Source organism: Dermacentor variabilis, chromosome 5 (genome assembly GCF_050947875.1).
Source record: "Dermacentor variabilis isolate Ectoservices chromosome 5, ASM5094787v1, whole genome shotgun sequence".
NCBI classification, from domain to species: Eukaryota; Metazoa; Arthropoda; class Arachnida; order Ixodida; family Ixodidae; genus Dermacentor; species Dermacentor variabilis.
This window is the reverse complement of record NC_134572.1, coordinates 47,703,669-47,730,665: the sequence shown is the minus strand read 5'-3', so window position 1 is coordinate 47,730,665 and position 26,997 is coordinate 47,703,669. Positions and strand designations below refer to the sequence as shown.

Below are 26,997 nucleotides of genomic sequence, written 5' to 3'. Positions count from 1 at the left end.
TATTAATAAACAGGTTTATAAAAAGCGGTGATTTACAATATGTATTCGAAAGTCGCAGTACACTGAACATTACGTGAGCAGTGCCATAATTTATACCAGTATGTTCAAGCCGTCATGACGTTTTATGGCTACCGTCGTTTTTATAAAGAGTTGTAAATTTGCTGTACGCTCAGTATCTGGAGCCGATTTTTCACAAAAGATTATAAATTGACAACTTAAGCTAAAATAAACTATTGTAGAAACGAGAAAGTCAAGCAGAAACAAGAAATTATACTTACATAAGCACGTTCCCTCTGTAGCATCGTAATACATGTCATTTCGCTGACATCTACATACGAAAGCGTCCGTTTTATCCGGGACCACTTCACATTTTTCGGTACCGCAGAACTTGTTCCCGAAGTGAGAGCATACATCTGTGAAAACGAAATCAAGATGATGGTTAGAAGGAATAGATAACCATCTACTATAAGCACCTGGTTAAGTTGTACTGCTGACAATGAAATCAAAGAGCTCACTTTCGAATAGATTTTATAGATACTGGCTTTACAGAAATTTGCTTTGTTCAAGTCGGTATAAAATTCTTCTGCTGAAGTAGTAATAGACTCGGGCGCTCTCCGCAACTACTACATCAAATTATCCTATGGTGCGAAAAATACGGATATGGCACATAATATATTCTAATAGTACCATTGGGGGGCAAAGACAAGCATTAGTGTTGTTTATACAAGGCGAACGCTGAAGGCAGCAGCTGACGCTAGATCATGGCGGCCGAAGCGCCCCAGCAACAACAGCACTTCTTCGTCGTCGTCTCTTGTCTGCATGTCCTGTTCTGCATCGCGACACTACGCCGCCGGGGTTGTAGCGCCTACCCGACGCAAGCGATTATGGCCCGGCAAAGGCACCCACGTAGGTCTTTAAATGGGAGACATGAACAACATAGCTTCTTGGCTGAACGGACGACGGGCCTGGCTTTTCTGGAGCAATCTCGTACGTCGCATCCAAAAGCTGTCGCAGGATTCGGTAGGTACTTGAATATGACGGCAGAAATTTTTCCGAGAGGCCCACACGACGAAATGGTGACCACAAGAGCACGAGGGAGCCAGGTAAATACCGAAACCTCCGTATGGTGCTTATCGTAATGGGACTTCTGGGCCGCCTGGGAAATCAATGAGGCAATCTGACGGGCCTGTGCTGCCATAGAAATCGCATCGCGGGCATAAGCGGTGTGCGACTGTGTGACTTGTGGAAATAGTGTCCAAGGGCAAAGCAGGATCATGGCCATACAGCAGATAAAACCGTCAGTAACCTGCAGTGTCATGGCGGTACGAATTGTACGCGAAGGTGACATATGGCAGAACAACGTCCCAGTCCTGAAGATCTGGAAAAACGTACATAGCTAGCATGTCGGTAACGTTCTGTTCAGTCACTCTGTGAGACTGTTAGTGTGTGGATGGTAAGGAATGGCTATTTGATGTTCAGTAGAGCATAGGCGGAGGATGTCATCAATGACCTTTGACAAGAATTAACGTCCGCGATTCATGAGGAGCTGAAGTGGAGCACAGTGGTGCAAGATGACGTCGTGTAATGTGATGACGGTGAGCTCCCGTAATCGCTAAGCGCGTGGCGTAATCGGTTGCAACTTAAACCCATTTGTTGTCCTTTATTGAGAAAGGGAAATGGTCAAGTAGGCCGAGCCTCGCGCGAAAGAAAGGCTCAGTGAGAATATCGATGGGTTCGAAAATCCCAGCTGGAGCCATGGCAGTGGGCTTCCGGCGTTGGGACAGGTCGCAAGCAGTCACATACCGGCGCATACAGCGGTAGAGGTCGGGCCAGAAGAAACGGCGTCGGACTAGGCCAAAGGTGCGAGTAACACCGAGATTCCCAGCGGTGAGCGCGTACCACAGTTGCTGAAACAGGTGCGTTTAAGGTGCCGCGGTGCGGCCAGAAGTAGGTTAGCACCATCAGGACGCAAGTTGCGTTTATACGGGACTCTGTCGGAAATACCGAAGAGACGAAGGGAAGGATTAGTAGTTGGCGAGCTTAACCGATGCATGATGGTTCGCAGAACGGGATCATGGCGCTGTTTATCGCCAATGCTGAGGAAGCCTGAGATGGACATAACGCCGGTGTCAGATTCGTGACCTGTGGCTTCCGGTGGGTCAACAGGGTGGCGGGACAAGCAGTCGGCGTCCTGATGTAAATGGCCGGATTCGTACACTACACATAAAGTGTACTCTTGCAAGCGCAATGCCCAACACCCAAGATGTGCTGTAGGGGCCTTCAACGAGGACAGCCAGCACGGCGCGTGTTGGTCGGTAAGTGCGCGGCAATGGCGACCAAATAGGTATGGGCGAAACTTCGCTATTACCCAAAGCAGCGCTATAGGCACTCTCGCTTCGTGATAGAATAGTTTCCCTCGGCCGTGGACAGAAGACGGCTCGCGTAAATGATAATGCACTCTTGGCCACGCTGAGTCTCGTCAGGAACAGCCCCAATGCCATGACCACTAGCATCTGTAGTGATTTCTATGGGTGCTAAAGCGTCAAAATGTGCTAAAATTGGGAATTCGACAAGAGTCTGGTGAGTGCAGTGAAGGCTTCGGCCTGCCGTTGTTCGCACGCGAAAGCGACGTCGTTCTTTGAAAGCTCGGTGAGAAGGCGAGCAATGTCAGCAAAATTTTGAACAATGCGACGAAAGTACGAGCATAAGCCTCTGAAGCGGCCAACGTCCTTAGCTGAGCACGGCACAGGAAAGTCTTGCGGCCTGTCAGGGCTCACGCGGCGACCGCTGCGGAGCTTCTTCTTGGTACCCAACAGCTCCACCGAAATGTTGCGAGGCGGAGACAAGCACGAATGTTGTTTATGCAAAGCGAATGCTGAAGGTACCAGCTGATACTATAACATGGCGGCCGAAGCGCGCCAGCAGCAACAGCCCTTTGGGCATCGTGGGTTGCACCTTAACGAAATGGCTGGTTCACTCGGCCACGCATCCTTCAATGGCTCTATCACATCTGTTTTGCCGGCATCAGCTGACGTCACCACAGAAATTTCTCTACATATCACAAAATTCTGCAATATCCGTGCTAACCCCGTCTTCTGAACTCCACCATCTTGTCTTCCCATGGGATAACAATTGGTGTCCTTGAAGGCAATTGGAAGTTTCCTTTACAAACTTAAGATGTGGTATACCGCCCCTAAATCTTTACTTGCACAGGTCTGGTCTCGCTATGTCCTCTCTACATTCTTTATGCAATGCACCTGAATCTATTGATCACTACTTTCTCTCGTGCCGCCGATTTTCTAGACAAAGAAAACTGAACCATTCTTTCTATTGGAACGATTTCACTCTGGATCCAGCCACAGGAATGTATTTCTTGCATTTTAGAATTTTATTAGAAAGACAAAAAGAGTACCCTGCTGAATTTCTAAAATCATCAGTTATTTTTATTACTTCATTTGTTTATGTTAACTTATTTTTTAAAAATTCTTTAAAATATTTTTATTAAACTTCTAAAGTGCATTTCTTTAGTCCGACGCTCTACTATTCAAATCTAGTCTTTCTTTAATTCTAAACGTACGGGAAACCGCCTGCTTCATGGCCAAACCCCCATCGTGGGTATGCGCCAGTGTTAAGGAGACAAGACAAGACTTCATCGCCTTCGCCTCTTTACTGCATGCCCTGTTCGGCATCGCGACAATATCGCATATGATTCTGCATCGTGACTACGTTGCATATGATTTATTTCCCGGTATTATTCCCCGAGACCATAAGTTCAGGGTGAGTAGATAGCTTCGGCGCTGCATCCGAAGTGGTATAACGAATCAAATAACTCTATGTAGGGTACCATGTTTGGACTGCTTGGGTATAATTTCAACCACACGTACACGTAGTTTTTGTCAAGCACGAGTTCTTGCGAAACTCTAAGACCGCCTGCCAAATCACCTGAACCACCGAAGCGAAATGGTAATTAGTGCAGGAATAAGTAGCAATTTTATTCCAATTCTTTTCTGTTTCTTTATCAACTTTATCAACGGTGCGCGTCCACCAGTGGTGAAAAAGTCGTAATAAAAAAAAGAATAGAAGGTAACGACATCATTTGCTTAATTACACGGGCCCACAGCTCAGGGGGGCCCAGTGTGTAGCTATAATAGATGCAGTGTTTGCCCGTTAACTGTATTCGATAACTAGAGGTAGCAGATTTTTGGGCATTTTAGATTTTTCTGCACGGTCATTTTGTAGCCCGCCGATCAGTTTCCTATCGGCAACAGTGTAAAGACTGAATGTTGCACACGCTGCACCGAGCCATTAAATTGAACACAACCTGTTTGAACAGCGCAGTGCGATAAAGTTGAGAGTTCAGGAGAACGCAGACAATCGCTATTGCCATGTGAAATACTTACGCCAAACGAGTGAGCAGTTGTTCACCCATTCGATCAGCCATTAGTTGTGAGAGTACTGAAGCTCGCTCGTAGCAAGAGCCTGGACTTCTGATTTTTTTAATATGTGACGTGTGATAATCCTAACCCAAAAGTTCCTGACCCACCATGCGTCGGTATCGAGTCCCGTAAAACTCCAAAGGCTAAGATTTTTTTCGCGACTGGTCTCGTAAATGGGGCTCACAAATACTGCACATTACACTGGTGAGCACATTATTCTAATTCGAAGTATGAACGTAGCACATACTGCGCTCGTTCCCTAAAAAAAGAAAGAGACACGTAGGGATTCGCTGCAGCCTGCAGCTGATGATTCGCGATGGGATCGTGACAACGGGAAGGCTACACCTGAAAGCTTTGTCAAACTGCCAAAATCTATAGCAAAACGCCTGCTGAGCTCGAGGTCCCGGGTGCGATTACCGGCGGACGCACTTCCATGGGTACAAAATGAAAATACGCTCGTGTGCTCATATTTTTGTGATTTTAAAGAATCCCATGGGATGAAAATGAACCTAGAGCCCTCGCCACGGTATCGCATTTAGCCCCGGTGTTCCTTTGTGACTCCATGAATCAAAAAATCAATACAAAGAGGATTAAAAAAATTCCCGGACACTTTTAATCTTCACCCACCTTTGTGATTTAAATTCTGTCAGCTGTTCAATACAGCAACCGCATGTGTGTTCAACACACAAGTGTTCACTAAAAGTACTTTGCCGTACACGCGATGGCTGCAATAATTATAGCAAGGATAACTTAATCGCTCACCTGGTGTTGGAGGTGCAGGAGGATCTTGCAGTCCGTCATGAGGAATATCTTTGCTCGCGCACCCTCCGATGAGCGAAACAGCGGCAACGAACAAAGTAAGACTACGCATCTTCACTGTCCCGAACCACCGCAGCTGCCACACCTTTCACGGCTGCACTACAGGCCGGTGCTGACGCCTCAACATATGTCACCCGGCGCTATGGTGTAAGCTCTTATCTCAGTGGACGTTTGACCTATATCGTTCATGGTGTGCCGTCCTTTATCTGCTGCCAATCAGCCCTCGAGAGATTGAGCTCCGCAGTTCCGTTGCCCGACGCCCTTCACCTTGCCCTTGCTCCTCGCCATTTGAAAGTTATGCGCTTAGATAGCACGTAGTAGTGGAGCGCGAATAATTCGTTAAACAAGCGGCACGCCGCAATTTCAGTGGGAGAGGAAACTGAATGGGAAGAAATGGGCAAAGAGGTCAAGTAGACATCGTTTCGGTTTGCTACCATCTGCACGGAGGACGGAGTTAAGGAATGAAGAGGACGAAAGAAATGATAGAAAGAAAGAAATGAAAGAAAAAATAAAAAGAAAGACGGCAGTTTCGCCACAAGGGAGAAGCAATGAATGCGATAGCAACATGTTAGAAATTACACAAAGTGTAAGACTTGTAGCTGCAGTGGCAGTATGAATTCAAATAAAAGAAAACTAAGTAAAAACGAGCTTTTGTACAAGAGGTCCTCTGTTTGAATGCTACCATTAGAAAACTTGATTTATATTTATTAATTAAAACCACCGTCTTTCTTAGTGATTTTGCTACCACTTTTCCGTACTGGGTATGTTTCAAATCTGTTTCCCGGGCCGATCCCGGAGTTTGAGGCTCAAGCTCTGTTATTGTTTCGCACTTTTAATGTTGAAGTCTAAGATTTCAGGTGAAAGGCATGCGCTGTCAGTGTTTTGTCTCATGACATTTGTTTGTGGGCTTCCATTCTCAAAATTCCTCAGGAATAATTTTCTCAGGAATCTACGACCTGGTATGAGCAACGTTATTGATAGAATGGTCTGCCAATATAACCCGCATATACCGCATGTCGTATAGCTTAGAATGACATATAACATACATATACCTAAATACATACGAGATCTCACGACAATGGTGGCGACGACGACGGCAAGAATTTGCTTGGAGTGTCCATATAATTGCTATCACAACTGGGTGTCGCAAAGGTGTCGCTTTGTTTAGAGGTGCACTAGGGAGTCTACATGCAAGCGCTTGCACGTAGGCTGCCTAAGGTGCACTTCAAAACAATAGCCGCTCACTGAGGTCTGTCGACTCGAGAACTGAAGCAATGAGCGCATCGCTTTCTGCGGCTTTTGAAACGTGTAGTTACTGTCCTCCAAACACCTTGGTCACATAGAATACTTTCGTATACAACTGCCCTAACGTGGTGCGTAGCAGAAGGCGCGGCCGTCTTATATGGGAAACTGGATGCACAGGAGACGTTAAATAAAGATGGAGGACGCTTAATCTTCGACTTTAAGAGTGGAACAGGACAGCATTCAAAGACTCCTGACTGCTTCTCACGTTTCCATACAACTGCAGCTTATGTAACCGTAATATTTACAGAGAAACGATGGCGTCGATCACTATGCACGAAGGCGAACTTTATGGAAGAAACGAGACCTCTCGAGTGGACCGATCTTCTGTTATTGTTTCACACTTTCAATATTTCAGCCAGATTTAACATAAAGGGCATGCACTGTCGGCGTTTTGTTTTATGACATTTGATTGTGGGCCGTCATTCTCACAGTTCGTAAGAACAGTTCTGTAGATATTGTAAGACAAGGTATGAGCAACTTTAATTATAGAAGAATAAATTTACGACCTTAAATATATATATATATATATATATATATATATATATATATATATATATATATATATATATATATATACATACCAAGTAATTTTTGCTTACGGGACGCCCGACTCTGGACGCGGACAACGGATCTTCTGCGACAAGGGGCCGTTAACGCTGTCACGTTGAAGCTCCTCATTGCCGCAACTTTGGCACGAAAATGTGCTACTCACCTTAATGAGCAAGTGTTTCAAACATGGGCACATCCAGGTATAAGCGACAAAATAAGGTTTCAAACAAGCGTTTCCACTTTGTCCTTATAGAACCTCCAGCGCGTGTTGTTTTTTTATGCGGAACCATCAAATGGACCATTGAGCGAAAAGGCAGGAGTTCCGTCTGTGGCAACGAAATGGTACCTGAACTCGTATTGCCATTGGCTGCGACGCCACGTGACGAACTGCACCTAGACGGAGCAGAGCAGGCGAAAGGGAATACTTGCTGTCGCACTGGCGCGCGAGGTATCGCGTGAGTGGAGAGGGCATTGCCGCGACGCCACGTCTCTCTCGCTCTCGGCACGAGCGAACTTCGACGGGGCACAGAGCCAGAGTGTCCTAGATCACAGGCCTGTGCACGCTGCTTTATGACGTGAGGCTACGTGGGCCGCCATTTCCTCGGTCAAGACCGGCGTGACGAAAGCCAGGACGTCAAAATCACCGCGGCAGCTTCTATGGCAGTCGAGCAAGGTAGCATGACGTCAACGATCGAAATGCGCAAGTATTGTGCTATCTGAGAGGCGTTGGCAGAGTGGACGAAAGGGAACACCTGCTGTCACACTAGCGCGCAGGTGTTGTGTGAGGGTAAAGGGCATCGCCAGTGGGTGGACAGTGGTGATAGTTTCGGTATTGGCAATAAAGCGTCGCCATGACACCGGTAGCCAAAGCAAAACTCAATAACTTTTGCTTATGTGGCTCTATCTTTTCAAACTACGTGACAATAAAGTGAAGTGGTGCAGTTATGGTAGGAGTAAGATGTGCTTCTGGCTATTTTCTTTTTCGGTGTCTTATATTTTTATTTTGCCGCTTCATTTGTGTTGCGCCAATTGGCGGCGCTCTCGCTCTTATCGCTTCGGCTGCCATTCCCGTAGTCTGCACGTGCCGCTTTCTATGCACGTGCACGTTTTTTTCCATATGCTTTGTAGTTTAAAGCTTTCTTTCTGTGCCTGCGAATGTTCCGGTAATGTCAGAAAAACTGAGAAAAGGATACAAGGCTTGCTGTGCGGCTGTGTGAGGTGGCAACTCGGGGAGCAGCACGAGAACGAAATATTTCCGTTTCCCAGCGGACGAGAGGGAAGCACACTTCTTCTGCAATCGTTATGAAGAAACAAGCGCTGTTCATCAAAACAGCTGTAAGAAGAAACAAAATATCTTCTGCGGTTGTTTTCAAGTGAATATCTTTTTTTTTCTAGGAGGGAGGGAGGGGGGGGGGGGGTTGGCGCACTTTTTTTTTTTTTTGCGATATTGTAAGAAACTGAAGCTACTTCGCCGAATGATGCTAGCTGACGCGCAGGCGGAAATTTCGCTGCGGTATATGTCAGCGGTTACTCTTCGTTTATTTTCTAGAGTAGAAAACTTGCAATTTATATCGGCCCAAGGTATTTGAATGCTTGCTGCAGAATCTGCTTACTCTGAAGAGCATTCCGCGACCAGTTTTTTGTTATTACCGCCTTTGAATGGTCATGAGCACGGCAGAAGGAAAAAGAAAAAGATCAATTACGTAGCAATCAGAGTTTTCGTTTTGAATTACAGGAAGTTCTAGTTACCTAAGTGACGACATAGGTTAGCTTCACTTTTCAACCTGTACCTAGAAGGGCAGAGTTATTTAGTCGATTCTTCGTACCCTCAACTTTCGTTTCGCCTTTAAGTGTTCTATAATCATTTGAATTATGGGTTTTTACGCGCCAAAACCACTTCCTAATTATGAGGCGCGCCGTAGTGGAGGACTCCGGAAATTTTGACCACCTGGGGCTCTTTAACGTGTATCTAAATCTAAGTAGATGGGTGTTTTCGCATTTCGCCCCCATTGAAATGCGACCGCCGTAGCCGGGATCCGACCCCGCCACCTCGTGCTCCGCAGCCCAACACCATGGCCACTGAACAACCACGGCGGGTTTCTTCTTTAATAATGACCACGCGGTACTTTGCCCATTTTTTTCAGATGTGACATATGGCGAACTTACGCTAAATAAGGTAGAAATTTGGCTGTCATGGGGACAGATGTACAACCGGTACGGCCTGTGCTCGGACCGACCCTATCGTGGTCAGTGCTCGAGTGGAAGAGGGGTCCCTGATCCATGAGGGTAAGGAAGTTATTAATGGTTGCCAATCTGCGCTTCTGTAATTCATTATTTTAGTACGAAAACCACCTGACAGGTGACGGCGCAAGCGCTATGAGCACGGCGAACGCTCTTTTCCTCGTCGTTTTCTACGGCGCCGAGTGCCCTGTGATGTTAGGCAGCGAAATTTGCTCCACGTGCGCCAAGAAACCGCGTGATAATCAGTTTCTCGTTATCGCTTGTTCATCTGCGGTGTGCGACATTCCCGATTATAGGCTAAACTAAAAGCCGAACAGTTTTCGCTGACATTGAGCCCATTCACTTTCTTAAAATGAGGCGCCTCGCTTGGCGCTACAGCATACGGCACGGCGAAGCCACTTATTGCCGCGCGCTGCCATCTTATTCCTAAGTTAGGTTTCATGGTTTGTAGCAGAAATTCTTCCGGAACAAAAATTCCAAAGCACAGTTGCCCAGTAGCTTTAAACTATTGGGAAATAGTCTTGCTCTTATGGGTATCTTGCAGAAAAATCAAGCCAATGTAAATAAGACGCGCAGTTATCTAATCCTTAAGAAGCTGAATCAAAACTTTCATCGCTCAATAAAACTAGCTCTAAAAACTGATGCCTAGTATTCTCAGCCAGCTATTGAGAAACCAGCAATGCTTAACATGTTGCAGGAATACATGGCAGCACTAAAACATGAAACCTTGCTTATAAAATTTTGGGGAAGCATTTATACTTGAAATCCTGCAGCCAAATATAATCAGAACTAATCTGCAGCGATTAAAAGCACCAAGTTACCAAAACAATTCCGTTTTTTGTCACGTGCACTGGAAATTTGACAATTAACGGGCTTTTAATTTCGTGTTTCCATAAACGGGAAGCGATGTTGTATATGGCACGCATGTGTTGCCAATGTAATTCGCTTTAGAATGGTACATGACACCGAAGCATAGACAGGGCGCTGCGCTTGTCCCGGATGCCTGTGTGCAGTGTTCCTTGACACAACATGCAGCTTCGGCGAAAATTTGCCAACTAACCTGAGAAGATGTTCTGATGCTGCATTTGTCTTTACAGGTTCTACACTGTCGCAATGAGGCCAAAATCGTAAAATATAGCCACCAGATCCTACAGACGTCATCAAGCGTCTGAGAGATGATACCAAAGATAAAGAGCTGCCGAAAGATTACCGCGGGGGAAGCACTAGAAAAGTTGATGTATGTATGTGATCTTGAACAGAAAAAAGTAAGTTTTCACACAGATGCGTTGCACTCAAGTTGTAAGAAATTAGAAGCCGAAGGATGTTGAAAACAAAATCTGAAAAAAAAATAATTCAAGCAGTGTAGCAGACCACAAGCGGAATGTCGTTTCCCCCTCGCGCATCATCTACGCTAAAAATTTTGTGCTGGGCAGCTATTCATTGTCATTTGGAACAATATCGGCGTGATAGCCTGTTCGCTGCCTTGAAATTGCGTTTTCATTGCAATGAAATACTTTATTGCTGTGGACATCTACTGAAAACATTGGGGTCCTTTTATGCATAAACTCGCGTTCATTGTTTTTATATTGTACCTGTTAGTACTTGCGCGTGCTAAAGTGTCCTTTTTTAGTGTGATCACTTCATGTATCTATTCAAGCAAATTTCTGTTGTTGTTTTATTCTATCAGTCAAATGTTGTGTTTGGAGGCGTAGTGCTTCCGACCTCTCCGTTTCAGCTCTATTTAACACAGGCTATCAACTAGCTACCGCAGAAATTCCAACCTTTCAATACGCCAAAGGGAACGGCTATCTTATGAGGAGCAATGCTTCCAGAGCAGTAAAATTTTAATAAATATCGTAGCACGCCACATGAACTCACAGGCAAACCCTGGTCGCTTCTTTGTCATATCTGTGTCATATCTGTGTCATCTTTGTCATATCTGTGTCGTGCAACTGCGAGTAGTATCACTCGCAGTTGATACGAACAATCTTCAATGACTAGAACGTAACGCGTCATGCAAAATGTCATGCGTGGCATCACACGAGATTTCTCCACTTTTTTTATTAAGTAAATGTGCATGAGCTTGACACCATGAATGATGCCTCCTGCTACTTTTCACTTAGGCTAACAACACATATCAAAGATAGGTCATTTCAAACAAACATACAAACAAACAAGAAAATAATATCAAATTTTAAAAGAGTGAACGTACTAACGCATAGTTCACAGGAAGATAGAAATGGCCTAATATACGTCTCAACACATACAATTTTCACAGCAGGTAAGTACCGGTAGCAAAAATAAATTAAAATTAATTGCACTGAGGTCACTCTCAATACACATGTAGTTGAAGCAAGCGCAGGATACAATACAATATTTAGAAAGTTACGTCATCATGAATAATTAACATACAACACTTGCCGATGAATGGAATGCCAGTGATAGAACCATATATATATATATATATATATATATATATATATATATATATATATATATATATATATATCTTGATACACATCATAACATTGCACGAACTCATAGTGAATGACATAAGCGCCTTAAGTGCTTGTGCACGCGCTTTTATCAAAGCAAACGCGGCTGCTCTTCGGCTATCACCAGCACATATCATTTTCTACTAAAATCAGAGCACCTCGTAGCTTTTAGGAGAGCAGCTCTATGCGATAGGTGCAATGCAATTTTACATTGTGCACTTGGCGCAGGAGGTCTTTATCGGGGGACGATGACGCATGTTGCACACGATGATGTTATATCGCTCCCAAGTTTGCGCACGGAAGTGTCATCGCTGACGCACGCAGCGGCGTTTCATACAGCTTTGTAAAAAACATAGAAAGAAGCGCAACGAGCCATATCTACTAAGTAGACTAGTGCTCTTGCTTCCTCGCCCATCAAACAGAAATGCTATAATGAGGACGTAAAGTCGTAGCGCGGCTTCAGAAACCTGGTGGAAATATTAATCTGCTCTGCTGCGCAGTTGCGTCTACAGACGTCCCGGTTAATCTCCCCGGCATTCCCACCCCATTTTTACCTGTCTAGTTACAGCAGCATCCTCGCGCAGATATTTTGACTTGAGCAGACCTTACTTCCTGTCAGGTTTCCATTCCAAAAACTGTACGTGGATCGTTTTAGGAACGATTTGGATTTTTGTCGACGATATTTCAGAAAAAGAAATTATGCTGTTGGCATTATTGGCAGTGTTGCGACCGGGCGTCCTTTACGCCACGGTGGAGTAAGGAATGTGGTGCTGGGCCTGACATTCAGGATGTTTTTAAACACATCTTTCTATTTACCTTTTGTACAACCCATAACAATGATGCAGAAAAGATGCTCAAGTTCATCCTATAGCCGTCAATTCTCTAACACCAAGCGTCCGTCTCGTATTTTAACACGTCCGGCGTCCTGGTCCCGTCACCTTCCCACCATCTGGTGTCAGGAGATGGGTGGCAGCATCCCCCGGAAATCCATAGGTTTGCAGCCTTTTTGCTCCAAGGAGCTTCGTCCAAAACGCACTCACGTCCTCGTGCACGAACAGGGAAAGAATGTAATATAGGTCCTCGACTGCAGAGAAAGACACCATGAAGTCGCTTGAATGAATGTCCCCTTGCAAATTGCCCGAACCCGTTGGGCGATGCCCAACTGGCCGCCGTCCAACTGGCCGCCGGGAATCACCGCATGGTCTGCAGTTGGAAAGGGCTCCGACGAGGACGTTGGCTCGTTTACCATTGTCGCGTTCTCCGTGAGCGACTGGTTTGGCGAAGTAAATGCCCGATCACAACAGCACCAAATGAATACTGGCGTACTCGTAAGCGTGAGTGTAAGCGTGAGCGACTGGCGGCCAATGTGCAACAAGATCGTCGTGAGAATGCGACGTTCGACAGGAGTGTGCACAGAACTATTTGGGAATCGAACAAGATTCTCCTTTCACAGTGCACATGCGTCGTTAGAAAGAAGCTCCAAGATTTCCATCGCAATGAATGAATGAATGAATGAATGAATGAATGAATGAATGAATGAATGAATGAATTTAGTCACTACTTGCGATTGAATGTATTGACGACAATCAGGCTACCGTAATTAATTCTGTTATTACGCCGGCCCATTTCAAGGTAGCAAACCTAGTCGCCATTTGCATGAGTCACCTACGCTCAGAGGTGTTCAAAAGCGGTGGAGATGATGTCACCACAATGTGGAAGCTACGAAGCCTGACTGGCTGAGATAACCAGCGATAGATAGATAGGGACGTCAGCAATAGCCCTGACGTCAGCCTCCGACTAGCATCCAAATGTTTGAACTCGCGTTTGTGTTCCACGTGGACCTTCAACGAGGATCTCGCAGTTGTCCGCATGCAGTTGCGCTGACGTAAACGCTGAATGGGCAGTCGTCTTTTCAGAGCCGAACACGCGAGCTCATGTCCATAGGCGCCATTAGTATACAGGCGATGCCTCTTCGTGAGTCCGAAGTTCTGGTTGCCAATGAAGCCGAGGGGAGTCCTTTACGTCGGCTTAGCTATGCCGTAGAACACCAAGGCTTGCCCGAACTGCTCGCCGAGTGAGAGATAAGTGTTGAGTTGGTGTGAACAAAATGCAAACAGTGGACCAAGGGAGCAAGAACAGAATAAAGGTATGCCGAGGGTATCGACTTCATTGGTTATAGCCACATGAAGCCAACAGACAACGAAGCGTAGGAAAGCATGTGGGCCATTAACAGTTGTTCTAATTGAAATGTAGAAATAATAAGGAAACGGGAAATGAATGCGAACGAAGAAACAACTTGTCAATAGTGAGAGCTTTCCCCTTTCGCATTACGCGTGTGACGATTTATTGGCCCGTTGCTTGATCCTAAAGTTCAGATTCAACGTGACGGCAATGGCTGAAAGGATGTTCCGCATGTTTCTACAGCCATGAAAGCGTGTGAGGCTGGCTGACACTCCTAGGGCTAGGTCTGGTACGAATACACAATACAAAAGAAAGCGGACGGGTAGATATCCGTCGCCGTAGCTCAAACGGTAGAACATGGCACGCGTCATGCGGAGGACGTGGGTTCGGCTCCTACCAGCAGCGAGTGCTGTTGTCGTCCCCTACCACTTCGCTATTTCTTATTTCTATTAAACCAACTATTATTGTAACGTATGCTTTCTCGAGCTTCGTTGTGAGAATTGATGTGTTTATAGTAAGACGAAGGAGGTGATTGCTGAGGTGCAATCCACACAACCTTATATGTTAAACCCCATTTGCGCAGTGACGGTGACAGTTGCCACTTTGCGATGAAGGTAACTTTATGCGACTTAAGTTTCCTTTCTTGCCCCTGTGAAGTCTATCCTGTCTGCCTTCTTTCCCAGTCATACAGCCTGCACTTGGTTATACTTTTGCTCTAAGTCACCGATCCTCACATGGAAGGATGCATACCCAATGTCCGTGTCGCTGTACCACTGCGAACTGCTTTTAAAATAGCTGAAATGTATCCCTTCACCAGTTATAATCCTTCATGCATATAAGAACTTATAATTATGGAGTAGTTGGCGACATATTGTGCTTGTTTCCAATATTTGCAATCGTCAGTCAATGAATCAATGAATCAATGAATCAATCAATCAATCAATCAATCGATCGATCGATCGATCAAGCAAGCAAGGAATCACTCAATCAACTGCTCAAGTTGTGCGTTTTTCATGCACGCCCACTTCTATACGCGTCCAGTGCTGCTGCAGCTGCTGCTACTGGCGATCATGATGATGATGATCCTGGCGAATAGATTTCCTCTCGAAATGGTTTGGTGGCATTCCCCAGCGCTCCAGGCTGCTTATGCAACTTTATATTTAGAATGTGTTGTAATTTCCACTCCGTACTGTTTATAAAAGCTGACAGTCACTTCAGCTCACGCTAAAGAGGATGAAGGCGAAAGCCTGCCCGCTCACGAGACATTCATTACATGACTGAAGTTTTCATTTCAATGCGTTGTTACTTCCTGTTACTTGTTTGCTCCCGCCAAAGGTCGTGAGTTTGAGTGCCGTAATTATATATCCCTGAATTAACTGCGCCTTGTATGAATTCGCCCTAATTGATACCAAAGTTCGCGGCTTCGACTCGCACGAAAGCTCGAACATTCGAGTGCCCTAATTAACTCTGTCTTAATTACTAATGCATTTATTCACTTCATATTATTTGACACTACAGGTACTGGGTCCGACTCTCGAACTTCAAAATGTCAATTTGAATCGAACTTGAAGATATGGCCTTTTCGCCCATATCTCCAAGTGGGCTCGACTCCCACCAAAGGTCGAGGGATCGACTCCCGCCGAAAGTCGTGGGTTCGAGTGCCTCAATTAACTATATTTTAATTAACTGTCTCCTAATTAACTTGCCTTAATTAACACTAAAGGTCGTGGCTTCGGCTCTCACCTAAGATCGTGGGTATGAGTGCCTTAATTAACTTCGCCCTACTTAGCGCCAAAGGTCGCGGGTTCGACTCTCGACCTTCATGATGTCAATTCGAATCGAACTTGGAAATATGGCCGGTTTGCCCACGTCTCCAAGTGAGTTCGACTTGGATACTCGCACTCGTACCCACCAAAGGTCGTGGGTTGGGGTTCCGAGTGCCTTGATTAATGCTATCTTAACCATCCCTTAATTAACTTCTCCTTAATTGGAGGTGAAGGTGAAGGTGAAGGTTTATTTGCTTCTATTACAGAAAAGGGAGCAGGAGCAAAAGGCTACAAAGGCCTGACAAATGGCTCCCGCTCCTATTGGCATTCAGCACTGTGGTACACAATATGAAATACATTGATGACCTCATATCGAATCATTGTTACTTTTGCAGTACGAAAAACTTATTCAAATAGAACTGAAACAGATTAGTAGCCACTAAAGTAGACACTAAAGGTCGTGGTTTCGACTCTCACCAAAGGTCATGGGTTCGAGTGCCTTGATTAACTCAATTTGGTGAACTGTGCATTAATTCCCTTTGCTTTAATTAACACCAAAGGTCGTGGGTCCGACCCCCACCAAAGGTCGAGGGTTTGACCCCGAACTTTAGTGCTATTTAATTTTTTTGTCATAACGCCGGACAGCGTAATGCCGGATGGTCTGATATTCGTTTCATGAGTAGCCTATCTAAAGCTTTCGCCTTAATAAGAGCATGATTGCCCTATTCCGCATCCGTCCATGTACCGCAGCAGTATGTTGAGCTGGGCTAGTTGTTGCGCGTTGAAGGCACTTTAACAGCGGAAAAGACGGGAGGAAGCGCATACAATAGACGCAGCATTGTTTCTGTCGTTTAGATCTGTCGCCTAAGCTTTGTCCCGTCCTTGCACTGTTCGCTCTCTTTCAGCTATGTATCAATTTTTATTATATACATATGCCCCCTTACACTTCAGTTGCGCTGGGAAGTTTTATCCATCCATCCACGCCTGCTTTTTCACCGACGCCTCCGAGCACTGACACTGATTTCAACCGTCTGTGACCAGTAATAGCGGTACACATATTCCTCACCATCAGCGAACAACGCTTAAGAACCGTTGAACAATTTCTCTGCTACGCGCTTTATACCTTTCGCGCGCGTTACTTATTTTCGCGTTTCAGAGTCATTCCGCAGCTTGTCAAGTATTTTGTGGCCTTCTTATTGGTAACTCTCGTCACTGTAACATCACATATATCACTAGAGCTGCTATTCAGGCGGTGAGTTTTGTTTTGTTTTTGTTTCATTCAATGCCACCGACATCATTAAGTCACCCCATAAACAGGCTACTCCATTAAAAATCATCGGGAATACATCACACATATACTAGGTTTTATTAATTTAGTTCCTTCTGTTGCTGCTGTTCCATGACTGCTATATGGAACAATAATCACCGACAAATATTATATGGCGCATATTTGTGCGAATATGGCACGCCCAATATGCAGACGACGAGACGACAACAGATGTTTTGGACAAAGCGTCTCCAGCTGTGCGACTAAACGTTACCAGCAGACAATCTAACAGAAAAAAAAGAAAAAAACGAAAGAGGTGCCGTTACTGTGTTTATCAATTGCGCAATGAGCCGATGTGCACTAGTTGATCGCGACCAATAATATTCCGGGATATATGGTTGTTGTGCAATACATTACATATAAAAGCAAAAAAGTTGCCGATGCTGCCGCTGTACGGTCCTCGATTTTATCAATGTTATGGGTGGCCTGCGCAGACATATTGAAGTAATCTCATTTTGCTGCCCCACACGTGACTCTTCGACTTCCGATAAGATAGTCGATAAGAAAGCGTCGCAGTTTGATGAAAACAGAATGTTGTTGCCAAAGACCATGGTGATAATGCGAACCTGTCGCACGAAGTGCTAGGGGGCTACAACTGTGAATCTATGCTTCATAAATAATGAGGGTTGTGCCAATCAGCTTTTCACCATCAGCGGCGCAATACTCTAGTCCCTGCCATACTCTCAAAAAGATGAACAAGAGCCATCGCAGGTTGATTGTCAAAGTCAAGCGATAGCTTCCAGGTGGACCTGTTGATATATGCTGTTGGGCAATTATTTATTAGCCCTACTGGTTTATGCAATGACGGCTGTGAGTGGTGTGGCGTACAGCCATGTCGGAGTGCACTTAGCTGAAAGTATCCAGCTTCGTGATATAGGGAGGCGTAACAGGCGGCCCCGCAAATACCCAACCCCACACCCGAGCAGTGGGAGGCCATGCTGACTAGTTCGGACCCTCGTAACCAGCAGCAACTGGTGCGGCGGGCCCGGGAGACAGCAAGAGCCGCAGGAGCCCTGGACTAAGGGCGCCTCCCGCACAAGCAGAAAGACACCTGCGTGTCCTTTCTTTTTAATAAATGTTTCTCCTCCTCCTCCTCCCCCAGCTTCGTCTTGCGACGAGTCGAAAGACAGGCTGATGTATTCATTTTCCGTTAACATATGGTCATACCATCAGATATATGCTACGACCAGTACCTCGTGAAGTGTTACCCGCGCAACAAGTATCTTCTTTATGCGTCATACATGTGCCAGTGCTCCAGCATGACACGTCGTGTTCGACAGAGGAATGTTCTGTATGGCGTACACTAAACGCCAGTTCTACGTTCTCTTTAACGGCCTAAGGCAGGCTGCAGATGTCCATAACATCATACCGGGACCTGATGCCGCGAGTGTCACAGGAGTGTCCGTTTAACGTCTGTCGCAATAATAAATAACGTTAACCATTTTCTTGTACTGTGGCAGCTCCTCGTGCGTAGTTCTTTGTTCGCCTTCTACCCCTTCAGACTTGGTTGAAAATGACTGCTCCAGCCTATCCGCCCCAGCATGCTGATGAACTACGTTGTCTCCTGGCCTAGTACTGGCACATATTCGACCTTGGAAACCATCCTCAAAGAAATACGTCCATCGTTAGGAATTAACACCGTCGACGGCAGTCAAATCTATCGGTGGCCCTACGGCACCTCTCCTATCTAATAACGACACATAATCCAGCAAGAAGTTACCGAGATACTTTCCCGTAACGTCATTGAACCTTCTTGCAGCTCACGTGCATTCCCTGCTGTACTTCTCTGAAAGGAGGACAACAGTTCGGTATTTTTCGTGGATTATCGGCGCCTCAAAACGATCCCAAAGAACGACGCTTATCTGCTGCCGCATATTGAGGACTTACTGGATAGCTTTCATGGAGCGAAATATTTTTCTTCCCTAGACAATCGCTCCAGGTGTTGGCAAATCGTAGTCGATGACATAGAGTGTGTGAAGGCATTGATCAGTTCGAAGTGTTGCTCTTCGCAATGCAATGCCCCAACCAGATTTGAGTGTATGATGGACCCTTACTGCCCGTCTTCAAGTGGCCCAACTGCAGCTTCTACCTCCGACTCGCGAGGGGCCTGTCGGAACGTCGAGCAAGGCTGGGCTCCATACTTAGCCTACCGACTACTTCAAGGTTGCCCCTACACCGGGGACCCCGCTCACCGGAACATAGTATGGGCTCCTGCTCATATGAGTCTCGAGGGGAATGAGGCAGCCGATGCCACCGCCCACGCGCTCTCTCTCCGGGCTTCCTTTCTCGACGCCCTAGATGAGGATATCGAATTCAATCCCACGTATTCTTTTAAAGACATTGTCCTGCATTACCAATCTGGCCGTAGCCTTTACCCTCGCCCGAGTAAAGGACTACCTAAGACAGAGGAGCGCCTTCTACTCCGTCTCTATACGAACACTCTGCTGTGCCCGGCAGCACTCAAACATTTTGATCATTCTTTCACGGGCAGTTGTCCGCAAAGTCTTCGGACATCTACCACATTGTGTGGGCCTGCCCATCGTACCCAGCTATTGCCCCTAACCCCAACCCCACTCGGGAGGAGTGGGAGGCGACCCTGCTCGGCTGCTATGACCTGCAGGCCCAAAGGGCCTTGGTCGAGCGCGCCCGAGCAGCGGCCGACGCCACTGGGGTCCCATACCAGGGATTCCGCCTAGTATATTAAAGGCCGGGCCCTTAAGGATCGGCACATGCGTACCTCCATGTGCTTCTCTTCTGAGAGCAATAAAAGTTTTTCACCACCACCATACTTTTCGCACATGACGACTTTCTTGCGAAGGTGTTGTATTCAGCGACGCCACCGGCGCAACCCAGTGAGCCATGTTGTGAGCGCGGAGAACAATGGCAGGTTATCGCGTGATGATGACGCAATCGCCTGTGACTGCCTCCTCCTCGCTCCTTGACCTATTTTCTTGACATTCGCCTCCAAACGCCTGCCCGTCTCCCAGTTGTCTTCTACGCCAACCGAAGAGCTCGAGTTCACTTGTGTTATACGTAAAATGCTATATGCTCCCACCAAGAGCTTGGGCAATGGCTCTGTGTAATGTTCGCCGTTCAAGAACTCTTAATTATCCGACCAGCGACAAAGAGAAATCGTTGTATCGTATATACTTCGTGTTTCCAATTATGAAAGAGGTATGGACGGACAGGTCGCTGAGGCGGTAGCTGTCATTGTAGCATACTCCAAGCGCGAAGATAACACATCGCCAACTCCGCAACGCGATATGAAGGCAAGGTATCAACCTTAAATAAAGGAAAATTCGAAGAACAAACTGATGACAGAAATCATCTACGGTAATTATCTAAGTTGATGCGAAGCATTTATGAATACTATAAAGACGCAAATGTAATGTGTTTTTTTTTAATAATTTGTTATATTTTCGTTTATCTTTTCTTCTTGTGCGACTGTGATGCTTTTCTTTATTGCTACTCCAGTGTGGACGTTCTCCATTCACATCATGTAGAATTTGTTCCCGAGGAGTACCTCCTTCATGTGCACTAGGCCTCTTGTTCACCTATTATCGGCGTTCCCCAGCCGCAGGACGACGTTTCCGTTCTCGAGCTCTTCTTCCGTGGGTGGTGGTGCTAAGCTGCTGCTTAGCACCACCTGCTGCTGCTTCTTCGTCGCGTATCAGTGGTGTTCACTTGCAGGTTTGATGACGCTTTCATTCCAAGCTTCGTCTTCGGTAGGTGGTGGTCGCTTGTTAAGCCCCATGTCGTGTAACGCCCCGAGCTCTACTGCACCACTGCAGTGCAGAGGGAGTTGGCGGGAAGTTGGCAGCGCAGAGGGAGTTGACCTGGCGATACGTCACCCCGATTTCATTCTTTCTGGTACGAGAAACCGCGACGAAACGCTACGTCACTTCGCCTGTACCTGTTATCTCTCTTTTTTTCACAGAAATTCTCTTTGTGGCTAGGGTTCAGTGAAACTTTCTTGTGTGCGAGCAAAAACTATCATCATCAGCAATGGCTCGTGCCACTGCTCGCGCCTTGGTCGTCGTCTTCTTGCACAACTGGCTCCGATGACGGCAGCCTTCCCTTACTCTGCGAACGCGCTAACGGCACTGGCCCACCGCCAGTCGGTGCGGTGATTTCGGTATCAAATTCTTTGCCTCATAATATCACGAAATGAAAGCGCCAATGTATATAACGAATGTATGTTACTGTGTAACACGAGTGAACGTGAATCTACGAAAATCAATGTGTGGGCGTCGCTTTCGTCACGATCACCACCAGTCAAGACAATAAAAGTGTTCGTACCTTTGTTCAAAATTCTGTGTCACCTCTTTGTGATTTGCTACACAGGTTCCCTGGTCATCCACGTTCACAGAGTGGAATGGCTCGTGAGATATTTCTCTCTTGTTTTGCCTTTATGAGTGACAGTGGCCTGAATGAGCCTTTTTTTGCAGCGAATGCAGCGCGAAGCGAACGACGCGGGCGACGTAACGCTACATCAACGCGCCTGCACATTTTTTTGCGACGAATCATGACGAGACGCTACGTCACCTCAGCTGCACTTGCTATTTATTTGTTCGCTACGTGCAGCACTGAGGCTTCTTGCGAGTAACCGCTACCACACGCTACGTCACGGCAACTACACTTCTATCTCTATTTTACGAGGAACTCATGTATGTGGTTCAAATTTATTCACCCGTTCAAGTTAAGTAGCCTAATTATTAAGACGCTCAGATGTTGAGCGGAGGTTTCCTGGTTCGACACACGCCACCGCCAAAACGCGGGATTCTTCTTTTCCTTTTTTAAGTGTGATCCGCTCTATTCGACGCCAAATCAGGTGGGAAATGGCTACTCTGCTTCGAGTAGGCAAAGAAATGCTTGGCATTTATAAGAGCAACATCAGCATGGCAAGTGCATGCGGAAGGCGAACACGAAAGAAGTGGCAGCGATGCTAACAGTCTCGGAGCAAGATGGTACCGGCAAAGGCGAGCGTCATGCATCACGCCAGCAGAGGGGCAGGAACAAGTTGCAAATCTTACAAACTATGCTTGGATATTATTATTTTACAACATAAAGTATTTACTGGCACACGCAGGCAGACTGATTACAAGTAGCGTGAGGTTATTCCCTTACGACTGTATCAGTCCGGCATCAACTGCGATCTCCCATTTAGAGGGGGATCGCCGGAATTCAATCGATAAACTCCCTTGTTTTTAGAACGATTGCATGGCATCGTAGGCGCATACCTCGAGGTAAACACGACCTTGTGTTAAAGGAGTTTATTGTCCTTTTGTGAAAGGGCTATTAGTTCCGACAACCTGAGCTCAGTCTATACACAAAAATGGGAGTACGCAAATTTCTGTATTACCCATCGTGGTGGCACAGCTGATATATGGCGCTGCGCTGCTAAGCGCGAGGTCGCACGATCAAATCCCGGCCATGGAGGCCGCATTTCGACACAGGCAAAATGCAAGCACGTTCGTGTACGGGCCCTTAGGTGCACGTTAAAGATTTCCAGGTGGTAAAAATTTATATGAAGTCCCTCATTATGGTGCGCCTTACAATGAGATCATTGTTTTGGCACGTAAAAGCCGAGAATTTTCGTAAATTTTTGCATTCCACACGCATTGAAATTGTGATACCACGGTTGTAGATTGAACCCGCTGCCTACTTTCCAGCGGAATGGCTTAGACACTAAGCCGCCACAACGGACAGTATGTTTTCACAATGAAACCGACCAGAAGTTACATGTGGCTGCAAGGAAAAGAAGGTTTGAAGAAAGGTTGTAAAGCACTGCGCAAAAGTTTTAAGTTTTTTGCTGTCAGCACCTGTAGCCACATTTCGGCTTCACCGAGCGACGAAGTGATTTAATTTACTTTATGGGCGTGTTTAGCGCTGCTCATAGTGAAGTGCATTCAGGCCATAAAAGGCAGGAAATTCTTTCCGTTTCCCTAAGTGGCTAGCAGAAGGTAGTATATTGAGCTGTGGCTGTAAGGATAGCACCACACACGTGTCAATGAACTAGGTGACATCAGCATTTGAGTGATCTAACAGAGAATCTGCGAACATTGATACAAAAAAAAATTCACACGTGATAACGAGACATCTTACAATACTCATACACATTGCTTTGTCCGCCCTGCCAGGTACAAAGTCGCATGGCCTATAGAGATCTGCACTCTGTGCGACATGTAGGAGATGATACTGAGTACGCGACCGGACTTATCGACAACGATACACGAAAAGAATGTCCATGCGTCTGGAGACGGACGATTCAGACAAGGGATAGAAAGAAGGAACAATAAACTTGAAAAAAAGCATCCGATAACGACCGACTGCCAGAGGCACGTAACGGCACGTGTTTCGGCATTAGAAAGGGTAGCAGTAAGCCGTACGGAAAACGTTAGGAATCGGCATCGTTCGTCGAAGTAGCGATGCTTTTCCACATAGCGCTGGCCGCTGCCGTCTGTCTGATTACGAGGACTCCGGCCAACAGCCACGCGTACGCATCGACGACGACTGAGCAACTCCCCGGTGAGTTACGCCAGTTCGGCAAACAAGGCGCGTATCTCCAGATAACCAAGTGCGAAGCGTGTGCCAGAGTTGGTGGCTGAAACTGCGATATTTGCACGAATGAGCTCAGTGCTCTTCCTAGAAGCCAGCTGTAAAGGTTCGACGGATTTGAGTCATTCAGGAATGTATGCCCTGCATGAGGAGAGTGCATGGGTGTTGAGTTACCTTCTGTTGAGCGCCGAAGTTATGTGAAATGAGCATAGGTGCTTAATGATGTACTATGGTGATCCTGCGTCAGGTGTAAGAAGGCGACAAAATTTCAGGCAAAGTTTAACAAATATCACTGCTCGCAAAAAAATATAGCTGAAACGTTTCTTGCCCAGGTCAATATCATATTGCCAATGCATTCATAGTAATGAACGAAGTGTATACGTCATTTTTCGGTGGGCAGTTAAGCTATCATCTAAGGCTCTCAGAGGCTTCGAAGCAATCCACAGGGTGGTCTACGATATCGCCAGTCATATTGACTAAGTTAACTGAACAAAGCAAACTTAGTCTTCTGAACACAGTGTATACTGCATTTTATATATGTGTGATATTGCATACTTATCCATCCATCCATCCATCCATCCAACTCCATTATTTAAAAACTTTTTGTGCGCAAACAAACAGGGACAAAGAAGAGGAGCAATACAAGGACGACCGCTCGTCCTTGTTTTGCTCCTCTTCTTTGTTCCTGTTTGTTTGCGCACAAAAAGTTTTTAAATAATGAATCTGTTCCAACTAGGCCGACTCGCAGTTATGCTTCAACCATTCAACCTCAGAATTTATTTCAGTTTAAATCATGTATGATCAAGATCATACGAGTCGCGACACTGGTTGGCTGAAAACATTCTGTAACGTTTAGGGCAAATCGCATAAATAAATTTAGAGACTGCTGATTTATCCCACTTCTTTCTCTTCCACCAATTCTGTCTGCAATGAAAGGATACGCCATATCAGCACGCTGTCAGTGCGAAATCCGGTGTGGCTGCACATTAGATTGCCCATAAGCAAATTCGTTCATTATATCACTGTCATAGTGACGGGGCATATTGCTTCTTCAAGGGGCCAAACTTTTCGTGAGAACGAGAGGCTCTTTTTGACGTGCAAAAGCGTGAAGCATCTAGGTGCGCGGCGATGCAGGACTTAGTCGTCCCAGTTGGACGCCAGATTTTCTTGACGGAGATGTTCGCCACCTGCCGCATTTTTCTGCATCCGCAGTAACACGTTTGTCTTCAATAACCAATGAAAACAAGGGCCATAAAGATCCATGACCAACATAGGCTTCTTTCTGCAGGCTCACGCAACGGAGCCAATTAGGCAGCCGATTTCAATGTACTTCGGCTTCAATGTTCATTGCAAGCGAGTGCGTGACTGTGGTATTAGAGACGCGGCCTTGATCAACGAGTGGTGAAATTTAGAAAAATACTTGCTAATTGTTGCCAATCGCTCAACATAATAAGTCTGGACTGCTCACTCAGGGGATGTGCGGCGAACGTGATTGAGTGAATACATGTGTATTTCGCTTCGTCTAGCCGCCCTGTTTATCGCTCTCGGTAGCGTTAGTGATACGTAACACGCTCACGCCATTTAACTTTGGGGAATGTTTAGACCTGAGCACGTTAAAAGTAGACGCTTGGTCGTGAAGCAGTCGACGGTACGCCCTTGCAAGGCTATGGATGCGTGCGTACCTAACGCCATCCGTCTTCGCCCTCAATGGGTTATGCAAAAGAACGCCACCTTACCGGTTGGGTCTGTAGCCATCGCGCTCTACTGCTCAGACCAAGGTAGCACGTACGATTCCCGCCAGCTGCGGCCACATACCAACGGTGCAGTAATGCAGAAACGATTGTCTACCATGCTTTGGATACGCGTTAAGCAACTCCAGGTTGTTCTAAGTAAACCCTGAGTCCTCCATTGCGCTTTCCCTCGTAACCCACTCTGCAAATACGGGATTTTAAGCCCCACAATTTACTTTTGTTAGAAACTGCCATATTTTTCTTTGCTTCTGTTATCATTAGCATTCGCTGCATGAAAATATCAAATATCTCCGCTAATAAAGCCCTTTTGTGGTTTATTTATTTATTTATATATTTATTTATTTATTTATTTATTCATTCATTCATTCATTCATTTATTTATTTATTTATTTATTTATTTATTTATTTATTTATTTATTTATTTATATGCTTGATTGCTTGCTTGCTTGCTTGCTTGCTTGCTTGCTTGCTTGCTTGCTTGCTTGCTTGCTTATATTTTCTTCGGTACCCTCAATAGAGGGGGGTGGGCATAGAGAGTAATGAATGTACGAAAGAATTAGAGATGCGGCAAAGAATAATAAGTACGAAAGCAAGTGACAGAACGACGCATAATTACATGTGCCATTATACGTTTTCCAGCCTTGTATTTGCTAATTAGCTATCCAAAAGGCACTTCAAGCTGCTTGTTGCATATATAGTTACAAGAGATAATGGTGGCATGGATTAACAGCGGCTTTCGTGATGTCCTTTAACTTACATGTGCATGCTACTTTTCACAGATCTAAAAGTGAGCGCTGCTCTTTGCGAGTTGCACGCTCATACTTGTCTTCCCGGTTCACATAATGAAACAAATGAAATAGCGGCCACTGTTCGTACCAGTATTTCCGAGTTTCAGTTCCCCTAATCACATCATAACTATACCTGTATGCTCAGCAAATAACTCGCAGAATATTAGAAAGACTGGAAAACTAATCACAACTATACTTGTATCACATGACTCGCAGAATATTAGAAAGACTGAAAAAGGTATCCGCTGAACGACAAAACCGGGCTCTATTTATGCAGTGTTCGTCAGCCAACACTATCGACTCTCTTAGTAAGTACTGAACAAAGATGCACTCTGCATGGTTCCCTGAACTCTCGGATGCTCTTCGAATGGTGGGTGATTGATGGACATTGTTCTCTCTGTGACACTTGGCAATTTGTACTCCGTGCGTATGACCGTACGTCCTTGATTGCCAGTATTGTATATAGTATCCTATGTGGCACGGCCTTCTAACAAATTGGAGGCAGATGATCACAGGCAGAGATGTGAACGATGACTTTTTCTGTTTGGCTACCATAATCAAAGAATGTAAGGTGATGAAAAAGGAAAGATTACCGTGTAAGCAAATGGTATCACGTGCACTGTGCAATCATAGGGCAAAGAATAAGGGATGCTTCCTTGGTCCTTCACATTCTCCTTGGAGAGCTCGTCGGAGGAAGCGCTTGACCGCCTTCTGGCCAGAAGTTCGCGTGCATGTCTCGAGGCGTGCGTGTCTCGAGGTACCCCGTGCAACAGCAGGTACT

The 26,997-nt window shown here is 45.8% G+C and overlaps 1 protein-coding gene across 2 annotated transcripts in view; it reads right to left on the bottom strand.

The window, feature by feature from the left end:
• Positions 1–26,997, bottom strand: part of LOC142582545 (uncharacterized) — a 386,945-nt gene that overhangs the window by 294,833 nt on the left and 65,115 nt on the right. The window contains exons 1-2 of one of the 2 annotated variants that reach the window (XM_075692389.1): positions 5,199–5,401; positions 279–413 (exon numbers count right to left, since the gene is read on the bottom strand). In XM_075692389.1, coding sequence (XP_075548504.1) covers positions 279–413; positions 5,199–5,307 — 244 coding nt within the window. In that variant the 5' untranslated portion in view covers positions 5,308–5,401. Of the gene's footprint in view, positions 1–278; positions 414–5,198; positions 5,402–26,997 lie in introns of those variants that run through there. The other variant, XM_075692387.1, reaches the window with a different exon arrangement.